Source organism: Vulpes vulpes, unplaced genomic scaffold (assembly GCF_048418805.1).
Source record: "Vulpes vulpes isolate BD-2025 unplaced genomic scaffold, VulVul3 u000000899, whole genome shotgun sequence".
Taxonomy (NCBI): domain Eukaryota; kingdom Metazoa; phylum Chordata; class Mammalia; order Carnivora; family Canidae; genus Vulpes; species Vulpes vulpes.
This window is the reverse complement of record NW_027325780.1, coordinates 4212851-4237201: the sequence shown is the minus strand read 5'-3', so window position 1 is coordinate 4237201 and position 24351 is coordinate 4212851. Positions and strand designations below refer to the sequence as shown.

Here is a 24351-nt window from a genome sequence, read left to right as displayed (position 1 = left end):
AACATATGGACTGTAATAGCAATTTATGTAGATATTTGTGGCTCAGGCTCAGTTGGTTGACTATCTGACTCTTGATTTCAGCTCAGGTCATGATCTCAGAGTTGTGAGATCGAGTCCCACGTTGGGTTCTGTGCTTAGTCGGAAATCTGTCTCTCTCAAATAAATCTTAAAAAAATGTGAAAAGATACAAACTTCTAGTTATAAGAGAAATCAATAATGGAGATGAAATATATAGTAGGATGAGTATAGTAGTATAGCAGCATGGTACATTTGAAAGTTGTTAAGAGAGTAGATCTTGAGAGTCCTTATCACAAGGAAAAAAGCCATAATTTCTTTCTTTAAATGTCTGCATGAGATATTAGATGTTAATTGCGGTGATCATTTCACAATACATGTAAATCAAATCATACTATAAACCTTAAACTTATTCAGTACTATCAATTACATCTCAATAAAGCTGGAAAAATGCTTACAAATGTGTATGCACCTATATATAGCAAAGAAACTGAAAGGAGATATGCCAAAAATATTGAGAATGAGTAGCTCTGAGATCTAAAATTATGAGTAATTTTTAATATTTCATGTGTTTTTCCAAATTACCTGTTATTATAATGTATTATGTAATCAAGAAATTTTATTTTATTTTTTTTTAAAGATTTTATTTATTCATGAGAGACAGAGAGACAGAAAGAAAGAGAGAGGTAGAGGGAGAAGCAGGCTCCATGCAGGGAGCCTGATGGGGACTTGATCCGGGGACTCCAAGATCACGCCCTGGGCCAAAGGCAGGCGCGAAACCGCTGAGCCACCCAGGGATCCCCAAGAAATTTTATTTTTAATAAATATGACAACTGTAGGTCAGAGTCTTTGGACTGAATCTTAAAAAAAAAGAAATCACGAACAGCTGTATTACTTAATCTAGGAGAGAGCCTGGGTAACTAGCCATAGTTTTTAGCATAGGTCAGACTCCAGTGAGTTAAATGTTCTCCCCTTTTACCCTGTTCCTGCCATCTCTCAAAGATTTTAGTTTTCCACTGTAGATAGCAATATAAATACAAGCTTAAATTAATTTTCAAGTTGATGCATTTTTAACTAAACAGTTTCTCTTCTCGTCTTAAGGAATGAAAAACCAAGAGTCCACTGTCTTACCTGGTAAGCGATCTTTTTCCTTACCCTCTGAGACTAGCTACAAGGTTAGGAGGAGACTTAAGGGCTGACTCCTAGGACTAAGGATATTACTGGACATGGAGAGTTTGAGGAAGAAGTTAAGCAAGAGGAGAGGGACTCCATTAATTGAATGCTTTGTATGTTCCCTGCAGTGTGCTAAGCAATTTTATGATTTATTTCCTTTGATGATCACTTAGTACAAACCTACATTATAAGTATTTCTTTTGCCTAAATAAGTAATTGAAGCTCAAAAGGATTAAGAAACCTGCCCAATCATAGAGCTAGTAATTATAATGACAATAGAACTAAATCAAGCAGGGTCTTAAACTTAGGACTATTCATTTAAAAGCTTATGTTAGGACTGCCTTATAAAGAGAAGTTTGGAGAGATATGGGCCAGATCATGAAGTTTTTAAAGTGCAGGCTAAGGAGTGGGCTTTGTCAGAGAATGAAGAGCAGTTGAAAAGTGTTTTTGTTGTTACTCTTTTCTTCTTTTTTTAGGGTTGGAGGGGGGGAGGTGTAGACAAAAGAGCATTCACAATGCAAAATAACTAATACTCCTTTCTGTCTTGAGGTATGATGAGCCATGAACCCACCCAAATACCTGGTAAGACAGCTTTCTTTTTTACTCTCTGGGCCCAAGTATGAGGTAAGATTAATTCCCCCAGGCATTAAAGAATATATTGTCATGAGACTATACATTAACATTTCCCTTACAGCTGCCTGTTAGCCATTCTACAAAGATTTAGCTGGGGAAGAGAGTAGAGAGGAAAAAAGTGTCTGTCTTCTATTATATGTGTGTTCCTGGACCAGGGAAATTAGCTTGGTAGGGGACATGGCTGAAGGCAAGGCTGCTGGGACCTAGAGGCATGCAAGCCAACACATTCTAGGTTCTGCAGTTACAGCTGTTATTCAGTAGAAACTTCAGTTTCATGTGAAAGCTGACTTTTAGCTTTGGCTGACAACTCAACATCTAGAATTTCCAGGTAGCAAAATATAGTCTTCTGGCATATGGACAAACTCAGTGCAGTGCCATGGTAGAAAGGTCCTCTCTCTTTGAAGTGGATTTGCACAGTGAGGGTTCTCATAGCCAGACGTTTTAAATAAAAAGCCAGAAAGTACAAGGGCAGTGGGGCTTTGGCACATGTATCACTTAAGCTCATCAGATAAGAATTGGGAAAATGTGTACTGACTGGAGCAAGCTGTTAAGTCACTGAAAACTTCTTTCTCATTTAGGAATGAAAATTCCAGAAACTTTTTCACTACCTGGTAAGAAGTGGTTGGCATATGAGAGAGGAAGCTGCCAATTTGGGGGGTATAGTTATAATTGCCACCATTAGATAATGCAGGGGGACTAAGATCACATCAGTGAATAAAGGACCCACATTTCTTAGTACCCATTCCTTAAGACTTGGGGTCCCTCAAGTGTTTTTCCAGTTTTATTTACCATGGCAGATTTAACCTACCTGTAAGATATAATCATGAAAATGTTAAATAGATATTTAAACAGTGTGACGCTGTTGCTGAGGACAAGGCCATTGAGGGGCCTTGAGCTTCTGTGGCCAGAGAAACTGAACAGTGATTTCTGTCAAGTTCCTCAGAAGGGTCTCAGAACTTATGCTTAGAGGAGGAAAACCATTAAAAAGTCCCTAAACTTAATTTTTTTTTTTTTCTGGGACAGAGAAGTAAATTTTTTAAAAAGTTGGGGTGCTTGGGTGGTTCAGTCAGTGAAGCATCTGCCTTCGGCTCAGGTCATGATCCTGGAGTTCCAGGATTGAGCCCTGGCTCACTTGGTTTCCTGCTCAGCTGGGAGCCTGCTTCTCCTTTTCCCTCCGCCCCTCCCCCTGCTTGTGCTTTCTTCCTCAAATAAATAAATATAATCTTTAAATAAAATTTTTTTAAAGTGGACATAATTTACAAGACAGCTATGGACAGTAATAACATTTCTCTGCCTCAGGATTGTTGTCTTTCAAATACAGCTAATACTTGTCATGTTTACCTTTTGGGGTTATCTTATAAGGACTATAAAAATGTAAAATCTCAGGGTGCAAGCCCCTATTTAATGCTTAAATCCTTTCTCCTGAGTTCATATAGTATTTTGAAAATAATTTTTGGTATGTCTTATTATTATGGAATGAACAACACAGTGCTAAGCTTTGCCTAACATTGCTATCTATGGAAACTGTGTCCTGTATACAGAAACCTCATATTCATAATTAATCACCTAAATCACAGATACAGGCCCAGAGAGACTGTCCAGCAACTCTTACATTCATCCGAATTTGCCATATTGGCCCACATGTTTGTTTGCTCACAACTTCGAAGTGACCCTCTGCCAACACTGATGAGCCATTTTGTGTGGCTACAACTTTTCAGTTCAGCGACCTGAGTTTGCATAGTATTCTTACTGGCTCCTGCAAGGCACAGTGGTTATCTGAAAGGCAGCTGCTGAGCTTGGATAGGGAATGAACACAGGCTGTGTAGACAGACCCAGTTTCATGAAGTCTCTTCTCTGCCATTTTCCTCTGGGTAACATTATATAAGTTATTTCTTTCTTTCTTTCTTTTTTTTTTTTTTGCTTCTTCCAAATCTGTAACATGAAGAAAACTTCTGTCTTGCCGGACTAATTAAAGTCCTAATGAGATAAAGTCTGGCAAAATGAATGGTAGTTTAAAATAGAAGTAAATGGTAGTTGTCTTTATTATTATCTGAAATTCTTTCTCATCTAGGAATAAAAGTGGTACAACTGGATGAAAAACCTGGTAATAAATTCTTTATTAGGGGTGGAGATAGCATGGGTTCCTGGGTCCTTTACCATCATCATTGTTAGCTCAGTCTTAAGAGGACTAAGAAAAACACCTGGGCTGTACAGCTTCTGATATCCCAGTCTGCCAGCCAGAGTGAGAAAATGTTGAGAAACCAGTAGCAGTAGGCTGCTCTTGTGGCTCTCTGGGCTAAGCAGAGAAAAAAAAAAACAGTTGACCTGCAACTGGAACAGTTGGCTTCCCGCTGCACGTATCTATTCCAGAATAGGACAGAAAGTTTCCAAAGGTAAGGTGGCCACTGTGAGGGAATCTGTAGTAATTGGAACAGCATCATCAAAGAGGTGTGTATGAGAACCCTACAGCATGAGGGAGATCCCTGGGTGGCTTAGCAGTTTGGTTCCTGCCTTTGGCACAGGGTGCGATCCTGGAGTCCCGGGATCGAGTCCTGCATCGGGCTCCTGGCATGGAGCCTGCTTCTCCCTCCTCCTGTATCTCTGCCTCTCTTTCTCTGTCTATCAAAAATAAATAAATAAATCTTTTTTTAAAAAAAGAGAGAGAACCCTACAGCATGAGACCAGTCATTCTGTGTTCCTCACTGCACTCACCAAGTCCTCCAACAAATAGGCCCCTAGGTTTGGCTGGGAATGTTTTGTATTATGCCCTCTCCTGGAAAGCTGTATGTAGTGCAGGGTTTTTAAAAGAAAACATTGACACAGGATCTCGTTTAATCTACTTCAGATAAATATTGTTATTGCCATTTCAGAGAGGAAGATATAGACTGTAGGAAATTTAAGAAACTTGTAAAGGGCTAGAAAGAGAAAACTAGGATTCATGCTTTTCAAATTTTGCTCACTTTCTGTCACGTGACACTTGTCTTCCAACCAAATTTAGTTATAGAAAATACACCTCTATCCTGGGCTCCTAGAATTGGCATTTGGCTTCAAAGTTATCAAAATATGGCAATATCGTAATATTTCAGTGCTAGTATAGCGTTGTAAATGAGGTCATATGTCATAGTAATTGAGAGCAGAAGCTTTATAATCAAACATTGCTATCTGGTTACCTTTGTGATTTAATCAAGTTTTGAAGAACATCTATATAATACTGGTAACTATGCCGACCTATTTAGACTGTAAAAAGCCTGACAGTGGGGGATCCCTTGGGTGGCTTAGCGGTTTGGCGCCTGCCTTGGCCCAGGGCGTGATACTGGAGTCCCCAGATCGAGTCCCACATCGGGCTCCTTGCATGGAGCCTGCTTCTCCCTCTGGCTTATCTCTGCCTGCCCCCCCCCCTTTCTGTCATGAATAAATGAATAAAATCTTTTTAAAAAATGACAATGTACATAAATCAATTGCATGAAGCACGACACATAGAAAGCCCTCAGTAAATGATAGGTATTAATGTACTTGTTCAGTGTGCAGAAAAAGTACTTTTTTGTAAATAAAATTTTAATCTCTCTTTGAATGGAAAAACATACACATAGATGGTAAAAAAAAAATCAAAGCACAAGTGAGTAAAATTTAAACCCTTCCCCAATGCCACACATAAATCTAAACCTAATACTCTTTTCTGCAGGCCCATTTTCAGAGATAGCCAAGTTTACTTAATCATTTAATCAGATTTTTCTCTTCTGGATAGATGTACAATGTAATTAATTCAAAATCTGTTTATATTTTAGAAGACAAAAGTCAAGAAGGTATCGGCAATCCTGGTAAGAAATATTTCATTTCCGTAGTTGATAATGTCTGATCTGCTGTATAGAAAAAGTAACAAATTTATTTTTCCTCAATAACAGGAGCAAAGTTTCAGGAGTTTAAGGCATCATAGTAACAATATAGTGTCATATGCAAATGTTTGTATATGGTGGGAGCAACTTGACTTTATATCTTTATTTTCAACTCTGTTCTGTTTAGAGCAGTGGTTCTCAACCCCATCAACCCAGTTCTCCCTTTTTTATAACAAATATTTATAAAGACTTTATAGCGTCCTGGAATATCATTCATAGATAAGACCTACCTGCACCCATAAGAATATCAAGTATAATGTCCTAATTATAACTTATAACAAACATATAGATTTCAGTATGTGTCTCTATTATAGTAAAAGATAGTGAACAGTTCATTGTATTTACTTATACAAATTGGATTTAAAAAAAGACTAGAAGCTATTCTGTGCAAGTATAAGAAAATGAAAGACAAGAAATAGAAGCTAGATAGAAACTGATGTTTATTAAAACGATCCAAAAATAATGTTTCTATGTACAATTGAAGTCTACGTTCTGGCCTTATGCATTATATACAGGTTATTAACTTGTATGTATGTCTTCCACTGCATTTGAAATTTGTGTGGAAATGGGTTAGGTTTTCATTGTACAAACACTCTCCAGAGCATTGCAAGATATTTAGCCTTTTACTTCTACTGCACTGTTGTGATTGACAAATTAGGACTGCCTGTTATGAGGAAGTACTATACTACTCCCTTGAGAGCCACTGCTCTATAGTAACAAACTAATGTATGAGTGCACCCCATCTATATTCATAGAACTGCATGTTTATAATTATGGCAAGTGAATTGATAATATAGAGTTAAAGACTTATAAAATTTATTGGCTGTTTCTCTTGAAATCTGAGTGGTGATCCCATTTGGATACTTCCCAGTTCTCCCTTCTACAGTCTAAACCAAAACACAGCCATAATTCAGTTAAGGGCAGTGTGAAACAGATCATCCTCACATGGATGGATTCCACTGTTTCTCTTCACTAGTTCAGATGAAAGGGAAGCTGTTTCCTCCAGACCAGTGTTTCATGTGTGAAGGGAAAAAATTGAAATAACTTTTTCTAAATTAGTGTTTAAAAATGCAGCTATATTTAATCTCATATTGGTAGCTATTAGCAAATACATATGAAATGTAGACTTGAGGGATCCCTGGGTGGCGCAGTGGTTTGGCGCTTGCCTTTGGCCCAGGGCGCGATCCTGGAGACCCGGGATCGAATCCCACATCAGGCTCCCGGTGCATGGAGCCTGCTTCTCCCTCTGCCTGTGTCTCTGCCTCTCTCTCTCTCTCTCTCTGTGACTATCATAAAAAAAAAAAAAAAAAAAAAAAAGTTTAGAAATGTAGACTTGAAATAGGCACAGAATTAAAATTTACCTTGCATGTATATACAGAAATTGAAACAAAAAATTGTAAGGAATTCTAGAGAATTAGTACAACAGCAAAAGTACCTTGTCTACATAGATATTAAAAAGGCTGTGGAATCCTAGATAAAACCTATGTCAGCACACCCTGATGATATATATGAAAATATAGCCTGAAATCTCATGAACTATATTTATTTCAACATTGTTTCTAGTTAGTATTTAGGTAAGTTTGCAACTCAACTTGAATGTCTACATATTAAGGATAAATGGTGTAGGTGGATGAAATTCAGATACAAAAATGACATGTGTCAATTACTGTGTGTTCTCATTAACAGCTCCAGGTCCAGTTCCGGTCCCAGGTCCCAAAATACATCCCTCTGCATCTTCTGGCAAAATGCTCTTTCCACCATTGGGGACATCCATCATTTTAATCAGTGCTTCCACTGTATATCTCTTTGTTGCTCTGTAGTCTAATACATTCTTTATTTACTTAAAATATACTCCAGGGGGATCCCTGGGTGGCGCAGCGGTTTAGCGCCTGCCTTTGGCCCAGGGCACGATACTGAAGACCAGGGATCGAATCCCACATCGGGCTCCCGGTGCATGGAGCCTGCTTCTCCCTCTGCCTGTGTCTCTGCCTCTCTCTCTCTCTCTCCCTGTGTGACTATCATAAGTAAATAAAAATTTTAAAAAATGTATACTCAAGGGATCCCACAGGAAACCAACAGGAATGATGTATTTTTCACTTGTTGGTCAGAGTCACTTGATAAAATGAGAACTGAGTATTTATTTACTTTGCAAATTCAGAGTTGGTCCAGATATGTCATAGAATTCATTTTTCATTTATTTCTATATTAATTTATGGTTGCAAAAGCACTGTATATTCCTGATTGAATTCAATAAAAGACTTTAAGATTATTGGATGTAATTTAATTAAAATTGTTAGATACTAAAATATCTAGTACTGTTAGTGATTAACATGAATTTAATTCCTGAATTAGAATTTTAAAGTTTTACTTATCTTTGAAAGATCAGACTTTGACTTCAAATAGTATCACCCTCATCTCTTCATCTTCCTCTGATAAAGACTATGTTTCTGTAAACATGAGTGTTTACCAAGTGTTTTACATAATAGTCCCTAAGTTAAATCTCATATTAACCCAGGAAAGTAGACAGTAGTGAATGAATGTATATGCTAAGTAAGCAAGGAAAAAATGAGATTATACAATATGGTATCCTTTTTCCCAAGGTATTGTGGTGGTTGAATAGTGACTGATTTAGGCATGAGCTTTGGTAACAGGCACTTGTTTATTACATTTTGCAGTGTTTCAAAACGATTTAAGTCCACCTTGAAAGATAAGAGAAAAACTACTTAAAATCTAAACTAGGTGTTAATGGGTTCAATGTGCTTTTTTTAAAAAAGTAGTCTACACATCCCCCAATAAGCCAATCTGGCTTATTTATATTTATTTTAAAACTTTTTAATTGAAGTATATTAGTTTCAGGTATACAACAGTGATTTAAGAATTCTATTATGAAGTGCTTACCCCAATAAGTGTAGTTACCAGCTATCACTGTACAAGCTGGTACCTCTTAATCCCCTTCATCCATTTTACCCATCTCCCTACTTCTCTGGCAACCACCAGTTCTCTGTATTTATGGGTCTGTTTGTGTGTTTTGTTTGTTCATTTGTCTTGTTTTTTAGATAGCACATATAAATGAAATAATATGGTATTTGGTTTTCCTTGTCTGACTTAATTACATAATACCCTCTAGTTTATGTGTCATCACAGATGGCAAGGTTTCATTCTCTTTATGGCTGAGTAATACTCTCTTGTACATATGTACCACAACCTATTTGTCCATTCATCTATCAGTGGACTCTTGGGTTGCTTTCATATTGTGACTATTGCAAATAATGCTTCAGTGAACTTGGGGTGCATATATCTTTTCGAGTTAGCGTTTTGGTTTTCTTTGGCTAAATACCCAGTAGTAGGATTACTGGATTATATAGTATTTCTTTTTAAAATTTCTTTAGGAACCTCCATACTTTTTTCCATATTGGCTGTACCAATTTACATTTCCACCGGCAGTGCACAAGTGTTCCCTTTTTTCTACATCCTCACCAGAACTTACTTCTTAAATGTCTCTTTGGTACTAGACTAGGCATTCTGACTGGTGTGAGGTGCTATCTCATTATGGTTTTGATTTGCATTTCCCTAATGATTAGTGATGTTGAGCATCTCTTCATGTGTCTGTTGGCCATCAGTATATCCTCTTTGTAAAAAAATGCGTATTCAGATCCTCTGCTCCATTTTCAATCAGATTGTTTATTTTTTTCCTTAGTTATACAAATTCTTTATATTTTTGGGGTATCATTGGATATATAATTTGCAAATAGGCTCTCCCCTTCTGTAGGTTGCCTTTGTTTTGTTGATAGTCCTTTGCTCTCCAAAAGCCGTTTTTTTTTTTAAGATTTTATTTGTAAGCAACTTTTTTGTGTGTCATAAATATTTTATTTATTCATAAGAGACACAGAGAGAGAGGCGGAGACATAGGCAGAGAGAGAAGCAGGCTCCATGCAGGGAGCCCAAGGTGGGACTCAGCCCCAGGACTCCAGGATCACACCCTGAGCCAAAGGCAGACACTCAACCACTGAGCCACCCAGGTGTCCCTCCAAAAGCCTTTTCATTGGTTGTAGTCTCAGTTATTTATTTTTACTTTTGTTTCCCTTGTCTGAAGGCACAGATCCAGGAAAATATTTCTGGGGCCAATGTCCAGAAGTTTACCACCTCTGTTTTCTTTAAGCAGTTTTATGGTTTCAGGTCTCATATTTAGGTCTTTAATACATTTTGAGTTTATTTTTGTGTGTGGGTGTAGCTATCCAGTTTTCCCAGCAGCGTTTATTGAAGAGACTTTCTCTTCTATATTCTTGCCTTCTTTATCATAGATTAATTCACCATATAAATGTGAGTTTATTTCTGGGCTCTAGTCTGTTCAATAGATAATGTATCTTTTTTATGCCAATACCATACTGTTTTTAACATGATAGATTTGTAATATAGTTTGAAATAAAGGAGCATGATACCCCAGCTTTGTTCTTTCTCAAGATTGCTTTTGCTGTTTGGGGTATTTTGTTTTTCCGTACAAATTTTAGAATTATTTGCTTTTAGTTCATGAAAAATACTATTAGCATTTTGATAGGGATTGTACCAAATCTGTAGTTTGCTTTGGTTGGTATGGACATTTTAACATTATTCTTCCAGTTCATTAGCACAGAATATTTTTCTGTTTATCTGTATCATCTTCAACTTCTTTCATCACTATCTTAATAGTTTTCAGAGTGCAAGTCTTCTACCTCCTTGGTTTAATTTATTCTTGGTATTTTACTCTTTTTGAGGCAATTATACATAGGATTGTTAATTTCTTTCACATACTTATTCGTATATTGAAACAACAGATTCTGTATATTAATTTTTTATCCTGAAACTTTACTAAATAATTTATTCTGATATTTTTTTGGTGGAGCCTTTAGAGTTTTCTTTATATAGTGTCATGTCACCTGCAGATAGTGATAGTTTCATTTCTTCTTTACTATTGTAGGTGCCTTTATTTCCTTTTCTTGTCTGATCCATAGGACTTCCTGTACTATGTTGAATAGATGTGGTGAGGGTGGACATCCTTGTCTTGTTCCTGATCTTAGAAGAAAAGCTTTCAGCTTTTCACTGTGTTAGCTATAGGCTTGTCATATATGGCCTATTATTATGTTGGATTATATTCCCTCTCTACCAACTCTGTTGAGAATTTTTATCATAAATGGATGTTGAATTCTGTCACATGTTTTTTTCTGCATCTGTTGAAATACTCAGAATTTTTATCCTTCATTTTGTTAAAACTGAACTGTTCTTGCATCCCTGAAATAAATTCCACTTTATCATGGTGAATGATCCTTTGTAAATGTATTGTTGAATTCAGTTTGTGAATATTTTGTTGAGGATTTTTGCATCTATGTTCATCATGAATATTAATCTATAATTTTTTTTGCTAATGTTTCTGTTTGGGTTTTGTATCAGAATAATGCTGGTCTCGTAGAATGAATTTGGAAGCATTCTTTCCTATTCTTTTTTTTTGGAATAGCTGAAAATGATAGGTATTAACTCTTCTTTAAATGTTGGGTGGAGGGCACCTGGGTGGCTCAGTCAGTTAAACATCTGCATTCAGCTCAGGTCATGGTCCCAGGACCCTGGGATTGAGCCCTGCATCAGCCTCCCTGCTCAGTGGGGAGCCTGCTTCTGTCTTTCCCCCTGCTTGTGCTCTCTCTCTGTGTCAAATAAATAAATATAGTCTTTAAAAAAAAAAAAGTGAATTGTTGAGTAGAAATCACCTGTGAAGCCATCTAGTCCTAGACTTTTGATGTTAGGAGTGTTTTGATTACCAATTCAGTCTTGTTACCAGCAATTGGTCTCTTCACATTTTCTGTTTCTAATGCCATCTTGGAATATTGTATGTTTCTGGAAATTTATGTATTTTTTTCTGTGTTGTCAAATTTGTTGATACACATTATTCATAGTAGTGTCTTATAATCCTTTGTACTTCTGTGGTGTTAGTTGTAACTTTCATTTCTGGTTTGGGACCTCTTTTTTTTTTTTGATGAGTTTGGTTAAAAGTTTATCAGTTTATCTTTTCAAAGAAACAGCTTAGTTTCATTAATCATTTTTATTTTCTTTATTATATGTTATTTATTTCTGCTTTGATCTTCATTATTTCCTTCTACTAACTTTGGGCTTTGTTCTTTTCCTAGTTCCTTTAGGTGAAGGTTAGATTGTGTGAGATTTCTTTTGTTTCTTGATAAATAGGTTTAGCACCATAGACTTTCCTCTTTGAACTGCTTTTGCTGCATCATAAAGATTTTGAACGATTGTGTTGCCATTGTCATTTGTCTAAAGGTGTTTTTTTATTTCTTCTTTCATTTATTTCTTGACCCATTGTTTATTGAGTAGTGTGTTGTTTAGTCTTCACATGGTTGTGTTTTTTCTTGTAACAGAGTTCAGTTTCATAATGTTATGGTTGGAAAAGATACTAATATGATTTCAGTCACCTTAAATTTATTGAGACTTGTTTTGTGATCTAACACATGATATTTCATGGGAAATGTTTCCTGTGCACTTGAAAAGGATGTGTATTCTGTTGTTGGATGGAATGTTCTATATATATCAGTTAAATCCATGTTGTTCAAAGCCAGTTTCCTTATTGATTTTCTGTATGGATTATCTCTCTGTTGATGTAAGTGGTGTGTTAAAGTCTCCTTACTAATTGTATCGGTCTGTTAATATTTGCTTTATATATTCAGGTTCTTACATATTGGGTGTATAATTGTTACACCCTCTTGTTGGATTGATTCCTTTATGATTATTTAGTACCCTTGTCCCTCTTACAGCCTTCATTTTATTTACATATTTTAATCATTTTTTTTCATCGTAAGCGTACTCTTTAATCCCTATTCTCTATTTCTCCCATCTTGCACCCACTTCCCTTCTGGTAACCATCAGTTTGTTCTCTATAGTTAAGAGTCTGTTTCTTGGTTTGTCTTTCTTTGAATTTTCCTTTGTTCATTGGTTTTGTTTCTTAAATTTCACATGAGTGAGATCATATGGTATTTGTCTTTCTCTGAGTAACTTATTTTGCTTAGCATTATACTCTCAAGATCCTTCCATGTTACAAATGACAAGATTTCATTCTCACAGCTGAATAATATTCCATTGTGTGTATATACTATCTCATCTTTATCCAGTCATATATTGATGGACACCTACACTGCTTCCATAATTTGGCCATTGTAAATAATGCTGCAGTAAACATAGGGGTGCACGTATCTCTTTGAATTAGTGTTTTTGTATTCTTTAGGTAAACACCCAGTAGTGCAATTCCTGAATCATAAGGTAGTTCTATTTTTAATTTCAGGAACCTCCATACTATTACAATGGCTGTCCAATTTGTATTCCCACCAACAGAACAAGAGGGTTCCTTTTTATCCATATCTTCATCAACACTTGTTTCTTGTGTTTTTTATCTTAGCCTTTCTGAAGTGTGAAATGATATCTCATCGTGGTTTTGATTTGCATTTCCCTGATGATGAGTGATGTTGAACATCTTTTCATGTGTCTGCTGATGATCTGGATGTCAACTTTAGAGAAATGTCTGTTCAATGTCTTCCGCCCATTTTTTAATCAGGTTGATTTTTTGGGTATTGAGTTGGATTGGTTGTTTATATATTTTGGATACTATTTACTGGATGCGTCATTTGCAGATATATTTTCCCATTCAGTAAGTTGGCTTTTAGTTTGATTGTTTCCTTTGCCATGCAGAAGTTTTTTATTTTGATGAAGTTCTAATAGTTTATGTTTGCTTTTCTTTCCCTTGCCTCAGGAGACATACTTAGAGAATGTTGCTACAGCCGATACGATACGAGAGTAATTATTGCGGATGCTTTCTTCAAGCATTTTAATGGTTGCAGGTCTCACATTTTGATCTTAAATCCATTTTATTTTTGTGTGTGGTAAAAGTGGTCGAGTTTCATTCTTCTGCATGTTGCTGTCCAGTTTTCCCAGCACTGTTTGTCAAAGAGACTCTTTCCCATATTCATTCATCCTTTGTTGAAGATTAATTGACCATGTAATTGTGGATTTCTGGACTTTCTGTTCTTTTCCATTGATCTTGTATGTCTCTTTTTATGTCATACTGTTTTAATTATTACCATTTTGTAATGAGACTTGAAATCGGGAAATGTGATACCTCCAGGTTTTTTTCAAGATTGCTTTGACTATTCAGTCTTTTGTGGTTCCATACAAATTTTAGGATTGTTTTGGCTCTGTGAAAAATGCTGTAAGTATTTGGATAGGAGTTACATTAAATCTGTAGTATGGCGGGGGGTGGGGGCGGGGGTCCCTGCATGGCTCAGTGGTTTAGTGCCTGCCTTCGGCCCAGGGCATGATCCTGGAGTCCTGGAATCGCGTCCCACATTGGGCTTCCTGCATGGAGCCTGCTTCTCCCTCTGCCTGTGTCTCTGCCTCTCTCTCACTCTTTGTGTCTCTCATGAATAAATAAATGAAATCTTAAAAAATCTGTAGTGTAGGCATTTTAACAATATTTGTTTTTCCAACCCATGAGCCTGAAATGTGTTTTCATTTCTTTGCATCATGTTGAATTTCTTTCATCAGTGTTTTATAGTTTTCAGAATACAGATCTCTTACCTCGTTAGTTTATTCCTATTTTATTGTTTTTGGTGCAACTGTAAATGGGATTGTTTTAAGTACTTTACTGAATGTTTTTTTCTTGTGGTTGATTTCTAGTTTCATAGTATCATGGCCAGAAAAGATGCATGGTATGGGTTTGATTTTTTTTTTTTTAACTGTTGAAGCTTGTTTTGTGGCCTAATATACGATGTTTTGTAATGTTCCATGTGTACTTGCAAAGAATGTGTATTCTGCCGTTTTAAGAAGTAATGTTCTGAATAACATTAAGTCCATCTGGTTCAGTTTGTCATGCAAAGTCACTGTTTCCTCGTTGGTTTTCTTTTTGGACTGTCCATCCATGTAAGTGGGGTGCTAATGTCCCCTACTACTATAGTATTACTATTATTTCTGTTTGTTATTAACTGTTTTATGTACTGCGCTGTTCTCATGTTGGGTGCATAAATATTTAAAATTGTTATATCCTTTTACTAGGTCATCCCTTTTATTATTACAGTGTCTTTCTTTGTCTCTTGTTACAGTCTTTGTTTTAAAGTCTGTTTTGCCCAATATAAATATTGTTACCCTGGTTTTCTTGTGGCATCCATTTGCAAGATATTTCTCTGTCCCTTCCTTTTCTTAAATTTATTTTTGAAAGAGAGCACAAGCGAGCATGAGGGGGGGGGCAGTGGGGGGAGAGGGAGAAGCATACTTCCTGCTGAGCAAAGAGCCTGATGTGGGGCACTAGCAGATCTGCTCATGGAGAGAATGTCCACAGATCCATACCCTCCAGAACATACCCTAAAATTAGTCAATAAATCTCCATGTATAAGCCAGACACTTTCAACTACCTCTGTGCTGCTCTTGAACCCAGTGACCCTTCTAAGAGAGGAGTCTCAGTTTCCTATTGCCCTCCAGGTCTCCTGGTTATGAATCCTGCTGATTTTTCAAAGCCGGGTGTTATGGTAGCTCATCTTCCCAGTGCATGTCTCCAGGGTGGGTGGAGGTGCCCTTTTGAGATCAGATCCCCTACTAAGGAAGACCTGTAATTATCCCTCCTGCTTATGGGTAATCATGCTAGGTGTTTGATTCTCAACTGCATCTTTGCCTCCTCTGCCCTTCTAATGTGGTTTTTTTTATATCTCTGGCTGTGGAAGAGGTGTGCTGCTAGTGTTGAGGTCGTTGTCAGAGTTAGTTGTATTATATGTAGGTGCATCCTCAGTGTCTTTGGTAAGAGGAAATCTCATGATTCTCCTGTGCTATTATCTTACCTGCAGTCTTAGTTGCTTCAATTCTGTTTACCATTCTTCATGTCAGAATTTTGAGTGGGCTATCCACAAGAACTGTTAGCCGTCGAAGATATATTAGTTGGAGATTAAACATAGAACTTCTCTAATAGTGCTGGAGAACACAACCTTATCCTCAGGCCAAAGTGGGTCTTCCCCCTCCTACCTATCCTCGGACCCATCCACAAACTTGACTACCACTTACTTGCTCTGGTCACACCTATTATTTGACCAGGTCCAATTATCTAAAAGGCTACATGAACAAAGTTGATAGGCCTGCCTTAACACATGCAGTCAGTGGGACTGAAACAAGAGGCTATGTCAGTCTTTAAAAGGCAGATCCTAAAAGTATCAGAGCATGAAAAATGAAAGGCTGTGAGAAGTGAACATGGTATTAGCAATCTGTGCACTGGCATATATGGCTCAAGTAAAAATCCTCATCAGACCAACAACTCTTTCCACTGTAAAACGGTGTACAAAGGGACTGGAACTCCTATACTCTGCTACACAGAAGAGAAAGATGTGAGATTGCCTGTTTTCTGGGCCAAGGAGAAAACTCAAGAAAAGAAATTTCTCTTCCAGCACTATTGGAATTGCAACAGTGAGTTGAGTAGGAAAGTATGATGGAAGAGGGCATATAACAAGTTTGCATGCCATCAGCCTGGCAAAAGTAGCTGCAAACTTTGAGCAGCTTAGAACCAGTCATTTTTTAAAGTTCCCAGTCTCAAAAAAATAAAAATAAAAAAAAAAATAAATAAATAAAGTTCCCAGTCTCCTACACAACTGTTACCCAGTTTGCAACTGGACAAATTCCTTCAGTGGTTATCTGAAAGGATGACCTCTAGATATTTATCATACTCCTCACCATCCTCGTAAACATAACAGCAAGATTCACGGGCCTGCTTCTCAAAACACCTCTCATTACAAGCCAAACCATTATAAAGAAATGCAAAGTTCAAGCATTATAGGCAGGGCCAACATGCAGGCCACGTGTGAAGTTTGTAGTCAGAAAATCTGATAAATCACTTTCACATCATGATGTCTAATTCAGATTCTCTAGTGTTTACAAATACTAATATATTAGGGAATTATTATTTTTTAAGATTCTGTTAATTCAAGAGACACAGAAAGAGAGGCAGAGACACATACAGGCAGAGGGAGAAGCAGGCTCCCTGTGGGGAACCCACTGCAGGACTCAATCCCAGGACCCTAGGATCATGCCTCGAACCACAGGCAGACATTCAACCGCTGAGCCAGGCAGGTGCCCCTAGGGAATTCTTTAGATGATACTTAAAATACGTTTTCTCTGCCATAACCTAGTCAAAATACGTCAGCATTGATACATTCCCCATAGGAGGAAAAAATCAGACAAGACTGAAATCCTTGAATTGTCATTATGATTTAATATTTATGAGGACATTAATGGTTACTCTCTCAGAGCCAAATAAAGCATCAGACAGAATTATATAAAAGTACAATCAATTTATTTAAATTTTCATCTTTTTTAGAAATAAAGGCCTAAAAAACAAAAAAGTTGCAAAAATGATAAAATGTAATTTTGCTATATCGTAATCACTTAAGTGTGTTCTGTAAATTCCAAATAAGTAAAATAATATAAAAATATATTTTCAAATCTTTACAGAATGAAAAGAAAACCACATTAATCATTAAATACTCTTGGATTTCCTTTACTCCTCCCACAGATGAATTCACAAATATATAAAAACTGATGTACGTTTACATTCTGAAGTACAAAGCTCCAATAGCCAGGTAGTTACACAGTTTATTTTGTTACGTGCAAGTAGGTATTTCATATTTCCTTGCTATGGAAAGCAGAGTACAGGCTCAATGGAGAATAATCATTAAACACTGATTAGTTTTAAGAATAATGCTGTTATCAAAATGTACAATGGTACATATTTTTGGTAATTATGTACTTTTATGTACTTTATTACAGTAAAGAACAGCTTTCAGGTATAAATCTTTCAAAGGCTATCTTTGAAGAACTGTGAAGTGGACGTCATTTCAGATTTGAAAATTGTCAGTAACCTCCTCAAAAGCCAGGAGAGGATTGTTTTCCTTTTTTCCCTCCGTGTGGTCAGTTTCATTCTTAGGGAAGGTCTGATGTAGCATGAAGATAACATTTCACAAACCCTTCACATAGGTTTGTGAACTGTCAACTAAAGACACCACCTCTCATGTGGATGGTTTCATTCAATCCATGTTCTACCAACTTTATATCTTCTAGGTCATCTTTTATGATACTAATCAAGTGGCTAAGGCCTTCCTGTTGTTGTTTCAAATGCTAGAAGGAATTAAAAATATATATTAATGTATTGATCTATTAAAATTAAACTGCAAGTTACCCATGAGAATAAGGACTTTTTTCACTATTTTACTAGCAACACAGCACTTAATAGCTGCCCTAAATACAGTGCATGTGCATATTTAAACATTCATATTACATCTTTTGCAAACACATTTCTATGACCTATCATAACATACTGTAAAAAAATGAACAATAGTCTTCAAAAGAAACTTTACAGAAGATGTAAATTTTATAAGATGCAGATTTTGTATTTAAAAAGAGTGCAAGGTACTCAAATATAGATGACTAGCAAAACAATCATTCTGAAAACAAACTTTTCAAGTATATTATGATAATGGTGTTAACTATAATTACAAACATGTTTTAGTATCTCAAGTGTTAAAGCAAGTTTTAAGAGCTTCATGGGTATTAAATAAGTTATTTAAAAATTCTTTTAGGCAGTCTGTGGTGCCACAGATACAAAAATTGAGATGCAGGTAAGAAACTTGCTTAAGGTCATAAACTAGGTGATGAGATGTGATTCAATCCCAAAACAATATACTGCTTTTGTTTTAGGTAGGTGTTTGTTTTATCCCAGATTGTATTGCATAAACTCTTTAATATGGTTCTTCACCTCAATATGCTGGATCTTCTCAGCTAATTTTATTGCAGGTATATACAATGGAATATAATCAAGTGTACGTATACCTCAGTTCCCAAGAATCTAGGAGCCAGATTGGTCTTTAGCTGTATAAAATGACAATATCCATTCTAAAGCACATAATAAAAAATTGGATTTGTGGATGCCAAATGTAACCATCTAAAATCCTCAGGGCCACACCAACCGTCCTAATACGTTCTACAAATCTGATATCTTTATGTACAGTCAATGGTTATTTTTCATTAAATCAATCTCTATTTACACTAAGAAAAATAAACTAGAGCAGTACTTTCCAAATTTTTCAAATGAGAGGAGCCTAAAAGTGGTTGGAGTGGTTCTGGCCACTCCTAACCTCCCCTAAGGGCTGAGGGGGATCCATATCTCTACATAATCACAATTAATATGTGGACAGGTTGGGAATATAGGACATAGAGCACTTACTTCTCAAACTTTAATGTACTACAAATCACGGACATCAAATAAAATGTAGATTAAGTAGGTACAGAGTAAGGACTGAGATTATACATCTCTAATGACCTCTCAGGTGCTGTTGCTGCTGCCACTATCACCTACCCATTGAATAGCAGTGCCTTGGGGACTCTGGTACCTCTAATAACTGAATTCATCTTTTATTGTAAAAATATACAAAACAGAAATATCTATTTTAACCATTTTTAAAAGTATACAGTTCAGTAGTATGCAAAATCACTACAATCTAGAACTTTTCATCTTCCTAAATACTAATAAATACTAATTCCCCATCCCGCTTCCCCTCAGGCCCCTAGCAACCACCATGCTGCTATGAATTGTACTATGCTAGGCATATTGTACTATGCTAGGCATACTGTAAAAGTGGAATTATACAATATGGGTCCTTTTAAACTGGCTTAATTCACTTGGCGTAATACTTTCAAGATTCATCTATGTTGTACTGAGTATCAGAATTTCCTTTGTTTTTAAGGCTGAATAATATTCCACAATGTATATATACCCTATTTAGTTTATTTATTCAATCTGCCATTTGAGTTGCTTCCACATTTTGGCTTAAGAACATAGGTGTACAAACATCTGAGTTTGCTTTCAATTCTTCCAGGCATATATCCAGAACTACAGAATGATTGCTGGATCATATGGTAGACAGAGGTACTGTTTTCCACAGCAGCTGCACCATTTTACATTGCCACCAGCAATGCACACGGATTGTATTTTATTCACATCCTTGTCAACAACTGTGTTTTTTGGGTAATAGCAAACCTAAAGGATGTGAATTCACCTTTTTAAAAATGCACTCTAGTGCTTAGTGCACTTACCTGCTTGATTTCTCGTAACAGATCTGCATCTATGTAATATCTTTCCTCCGATTTGACTGCTCCAAAATGATTCTGCATCCTGATTTGGGACATCAGTTCATTTAGTCGGCCCTAAAAATATAAGACCAAGTCAAATTACAATTGCTAACAACAGGTTTTTTGCTTTAAGACTGATTTATCTGAGGGCAGCCCCGGTGGCACAGCAGTTTAGCGCCGCCTACAGCCCAGGGCATGATCCTGGAGACCCGGGATCGAGTCCCACGTCAGGTTCCCTGCATGGTGCCTGCTTCTCCCTCTGCCTCTCTCTTTCTCTCTCTCTGTGTGTCTCTATGAATAAATACAATCTTTAGGAAAAAAAAAAAAGACTGATTTATCTGAGAGAGTGTGCGGACACCTGGGTGACTCAGTGGTTGAACTGAGTGGTTGAGCCTTTGGCTCAGGGCGTGATCCTGGAGTCCTGGGATCGAGTCCCACATTAGGCTCCCTGCAGGGAGCCTGCTTCTCCCTCTGCCTGTGTCAATGCCTCTCTCTGTCTCTCATGAATAAATAAATAAAATCTTAAAAAAAAAAAAAACGTGCACATGTGTGTGTATGTGTCTGGGGGGTGAGAGAATATCATGCAGACTATTTGCTGAGTATGAAGCCTGACAGGGAGAGGCTCAATCTCATGACCCTGAGATCATGACCTGAGTGGAAAATGAAGAGTCGGATATTTAACTGAGCCACCCAGGCACCCAGAGAGAATCTTCTTTTTTAAAAAAGATGGTTACTACTCTAATAAAGTTTTCTAATTCTCTCTGTTATGTGAAACATCATCATTAAGCATCTACTTTAGAAAGGAAGTTTTGATTAAAGAGAACAAAAAACTTAATAATAAAAACCAGTATACAAAATTCCCTTTTGAAGACTAGCAAATTCTAGCTTTATGATCTTACAAATACCTACCTTAAACTGGGTAGGTGCATTCAGCTCACACTGAATTGTATCTAGCTGAACTCGCAATTGCTCTTCATCAGCTTGGATGGCATACCCACTTTTCCTTTGAATTTCCTGTTTGATTAGGACCTATATAAAGAAAATCCACCAACAATATCAACAGAATCATGATTCTTTTTAATTATGTAAGTAACTTTATTAGTTATCGAAAGAAAACAAGTTGAATAATACACTAACAATACAGCAAGAATCCTAACAGTTCGAGATTTGAATTAGGTCTGCCCATTTTTATTTGGCAGTCCACATTTAGCATATTGATAATGCCTCTAATTTGTTTTTAATGCCTGCATAATTTTTCATGCATTAATAACCAACAATTTATTCAGTTATTCTTCTTATTAAGAGATATATTTTGTTTGTAGTTTTGGTATTATAAACAATACTGTTATAAACATTTTTTATATATAGATTTGCTGATACCCCCAAGAATGAGACTGCTGGGTTTAAAAGCATGTTTTCAGTCTAAAAGAAGCTGCTAGACTGTTTCACAATTTAAATTCATAAGCTACATGAAGAGTAGTACCCTTTTCCCCCCATCCCAATCAGAAGTTTAAATTTTTCCCAAAGTAATGAGTGTAAATGGAGCCTACATTTTTTTCTTTAAAGTGTACTTCCCTGAAAGTTAAAGGATCATCTTTTAATAGTTAACTACTTTGCATCTGCTCTTCTATGAACTGCCTTCATGCATTCTTTCCTCTTTTGGTCAAAATTAAAGGATCTCTTTGTATAATATGAATAGTTAGTGCCCTTTGCAAATCTAGTTTTCTTTTTCGGATAGCTGTCACATGACTATGGCTTCTGATATCTTTTGCTACAGAAAACTTTCTAATTACATAGCCAGTTTGGGTTATAGTTCCTGGCTTTCTGGCCAAAAATCTCTCCAATCCTTATAGGTGTACATGTAGCTTCACAAATTTCTTACAGAGTTAAATGTCTTTAATCCAGCTATTTTTGTCTCTGGTAAGACAGAACAGTCCATTTTTTCCCCAGACAGCCAGTTACTCTAGCATTATTTATTAAATAAGCCAACTGAACTGAGATACCACCACCACTTTGTCATACCAAATTTTGAGATATACTGGCATTTATTTTTGGATTCTCTATTCTGTTCTGTTGTCTTTATATCCCACATTGATTTGTTGAAGAAGCTTTAAAATAGGTACTAAAATCTGGCAAGTCCCTCTATTTGTGTTCCACCAAAAGCTATTCTCAAAACACTTGTCCTTTATAAACTGAACGACTTTAATCAAGCCTTTAAAAGTTGTAATTTTTAACCTTATAAAATGAATAGTAAATCTTCTCATCTAAGAATATGGTTTATAGGTTTATTTGCAAAGACTTTAAATCCACATTTTTTACTTCCCTCATAAATTTATTCTTCAGTATTTTACAATTTTTTCCCTTCTAGTAAATGGAATATCTTCCTATATCCATTAATAGTATAAAAAAATGCTGGGTTTTGTACATTTATCTTGGATCTAGCTATAATCTGTGCTTTTTTCCTTGAATTTTCTAGATACACAATCATGCCACTCGCAAATAGCAAAAAGATAATCTTTTCCAATGTTTAAGTTAGTTTACTTACTTACCTGTTCATTATATTTATGAAAACTTCCAAGATAACACTGAATAATATCGGATATTACTTTCTGAAATGTGATTTTAGTGCTTTGCTTCTCTGAATGTTTGCTGTTCAGTTTGGTAAGTCTTTATCATGTTTTTTCCTTTAATGTGTTGATCATAATAAGTTACATGCTGATAAGATTTGTTATAAAAGCCAACCCTGCATTCCTGAAATAAACCTTACTTAGTCACAGTTTATTCCTTTAGGATTTGATAAATAGTCGGAATCTTTTTGCTTATATTTCATTTAAAACTACTGCATTTCTATTGTTTTTGGTCATATTTACTGAGGTATAATCCACACAAAACAAAATTCACCCATTTTAGGTGTACAGTTACTATGAATCTTGACAAAGTCATGTTACCATTGCCACAATCAAGATAGAGAACATTTCCATTTATTCCTTGTAGTCACTCCTCTCTCCTTACTACCTCCCCTAGCAACAACTATGGATGGATCTGTTAACTCTCTAGTTTTGCTTTTTCCATAACATAATATAAATGGAATCATGTCATATATAGCTTTTAAATCTGGCTTTCTTCACTTAGCATAATTTGTATCTCTATTTATTAAAAGTATCTATTAATAGATTTTTATTTGGGGGTAACAAAAACAGCTGTAAAATAGTGCAGCTACTCTGGAAAAGTTTTTACCAGTTCTTCAAAAAGTTAAACATAGAGTTACCATAGAACCAAGCAATTCTAGGGGCAGACCTGGTGGCGCAGCGGTTTAGCGCCGCCTGCAGCCCAGGGTGTGATCCTGGAGACCCGGGATCAAGTCCCGCACCAGGCTCCCTGCATGGTGCCTGCTTCTCCCTCTGCCTGTGTCTCTGCCTCTCTCTCTCTCTCTAGCTGTGTCTCTATGAATAAATAAATAAAATCTTTAAAAAAAAAAAAAAAAAAAACCAAGCAATTCTAATCCTAGGTTTATGTACCCAAGAGAAATGAAAGCACACATTTACACAAACATTCATACACAAATGTTAATAGCAACATTCATAATAGCTAAACGGAAAACAACCAAAATGTTTATCAATTGATGGGTAAAAATGTGGTATATTCATATAATGGAATGCTACATGCTACAACATAGATGAACCTTGAAAACCATATGCTACATGAAAGAAGCCAGTCACAAAAGACCGTATCTCAGGATTCCATTTATATGAAGTGTCCAGAAGGCAAATCCAGAGAGACATGAAGTGGTTGCCTAGGTTGGTGAGAAACTGGAGAGTGACTGCTGATAGGGATGGAGTTTCTTTTTAGGGTGATCAAAAATGTTTTAAAATTGATTGTGGCAATGTTGCACAGACTAGACTAAAAACCACTGAATTGCGTACTTTAAATGAGTGATAATACGGTTGGTGAATTTTGTTTAAAAGTGATTTTTTTTTTTTTAATTTTTCTTTATTTATGATAGTCACACACAGAGAGAGAGAGAGAGGCAGAGACATAGGCAGAGGGAGAAGCAGGCTCCATGCACCGGAAGCCCGATGTGGGATTCAATCCCGGGTCTCCAGGATCGCGCCCTGGGCCAAAGGCAGGCGCCAAACTGCTGCGCCACCCAGGGATCCCTAAAAGTGATTTTTTAAAATGGAGAAATGGTCTATATATGTTTTCTTTTGTCTAGAATAGTAACTTTGGAATTAGCTCTTTAATGGTTAGACAAAGTTCAGCGATTAAACTATCTGGCTTTGGTATTTTTCATGGCTGATCTTTAGTAAGTTTCTCAATTGTTTCTATAGTATTTGTCTATTTAAGATTTCTGTGTCTCTATAGATGAGTTTTTAGCATATTTGAAATCAGCAAAATTAAGCTGTTCCCTAGTTCCCAAATTTGTTGCCCTGAATTGCATGCAATATTTTCTCATTCT

At 36.4% G+C, this 24351-nt stretch overlaps 2 protein-coding genes across 11 annotated transcripts in view; one reads left to right on the top strand and one right to left on the bottom strand.

Moving 5' to 3' along the window:
- ART3 (ADP-ribosyltransferase 3 (inactive)) overlaps positions 1 to 24351 on the top strand; it is a 48362-nt gene that overhangs the window by 21208 nt on the left and 2803 nt on the right. For 2 of the 9 annotated variants that reach the window (XM_072745434.1, XM_072745435.1), the window contains 6 exons: positions 1117 to 1149; positions 1738 to 1770; positions 2400 to 2432; positions 3893 to 3925; positions 5607 to 5639; positions 7401 to 7983. In XM_072745434.1, the coding sequence (XP_072601535.1) occupies positions 1117 to 1149; positions 1738 to 1770; positions 2400 to 2432; positions 3893 to 3925; positions 5607 to 5639; positions 7401 to 7534 (299 nt within the window). In that variant the 3' untranslated portion in view covers positions 7535 to 7983. Of the gene's footprint in view, positions 1 to 1116; positions 1150 to 1737; positions 1771 to 2399; positions 2433 to 3892; positions 3926 to 5606; positions 5640 to 7400; positions 7984 to 19642; positions 20223 to 24351 lie in introns of those variants that run through there. The other 7 variants (XM_025993029.2, XM_072745438.1, XM_072745436.1 and 4 more) reach the window with 5 other exon arrangements.
- Positions 16964 to 24351, bottom strand: part of NUP54 (nucleoporin 54) — a 29881-nt gene continuing 22493 nt past the window's right edge. For both annotated transcript variants that reach the window (XM_025992967.2, XM_025992968.2), the window contains 3 exons: positions 20805 to 20924; positions 19860 to 19970; positions 16964 to 17885 (listed from right to left, as the gene is read on the bottom strand). In XM_025992967.2, the coding sequence (XP_025848752.1) occupies positions 17757 to 17885; positions 19860 to 19970; positions 20805 to 20924 (360 nt within the window). In that variant the 3' untranslated portion in view covers positions 16964 to 17756. The remainder of the gene's footprint in view (positions 17886 to 19859; positions 19971 to 20804; positions 20925 to 24351) is intronic.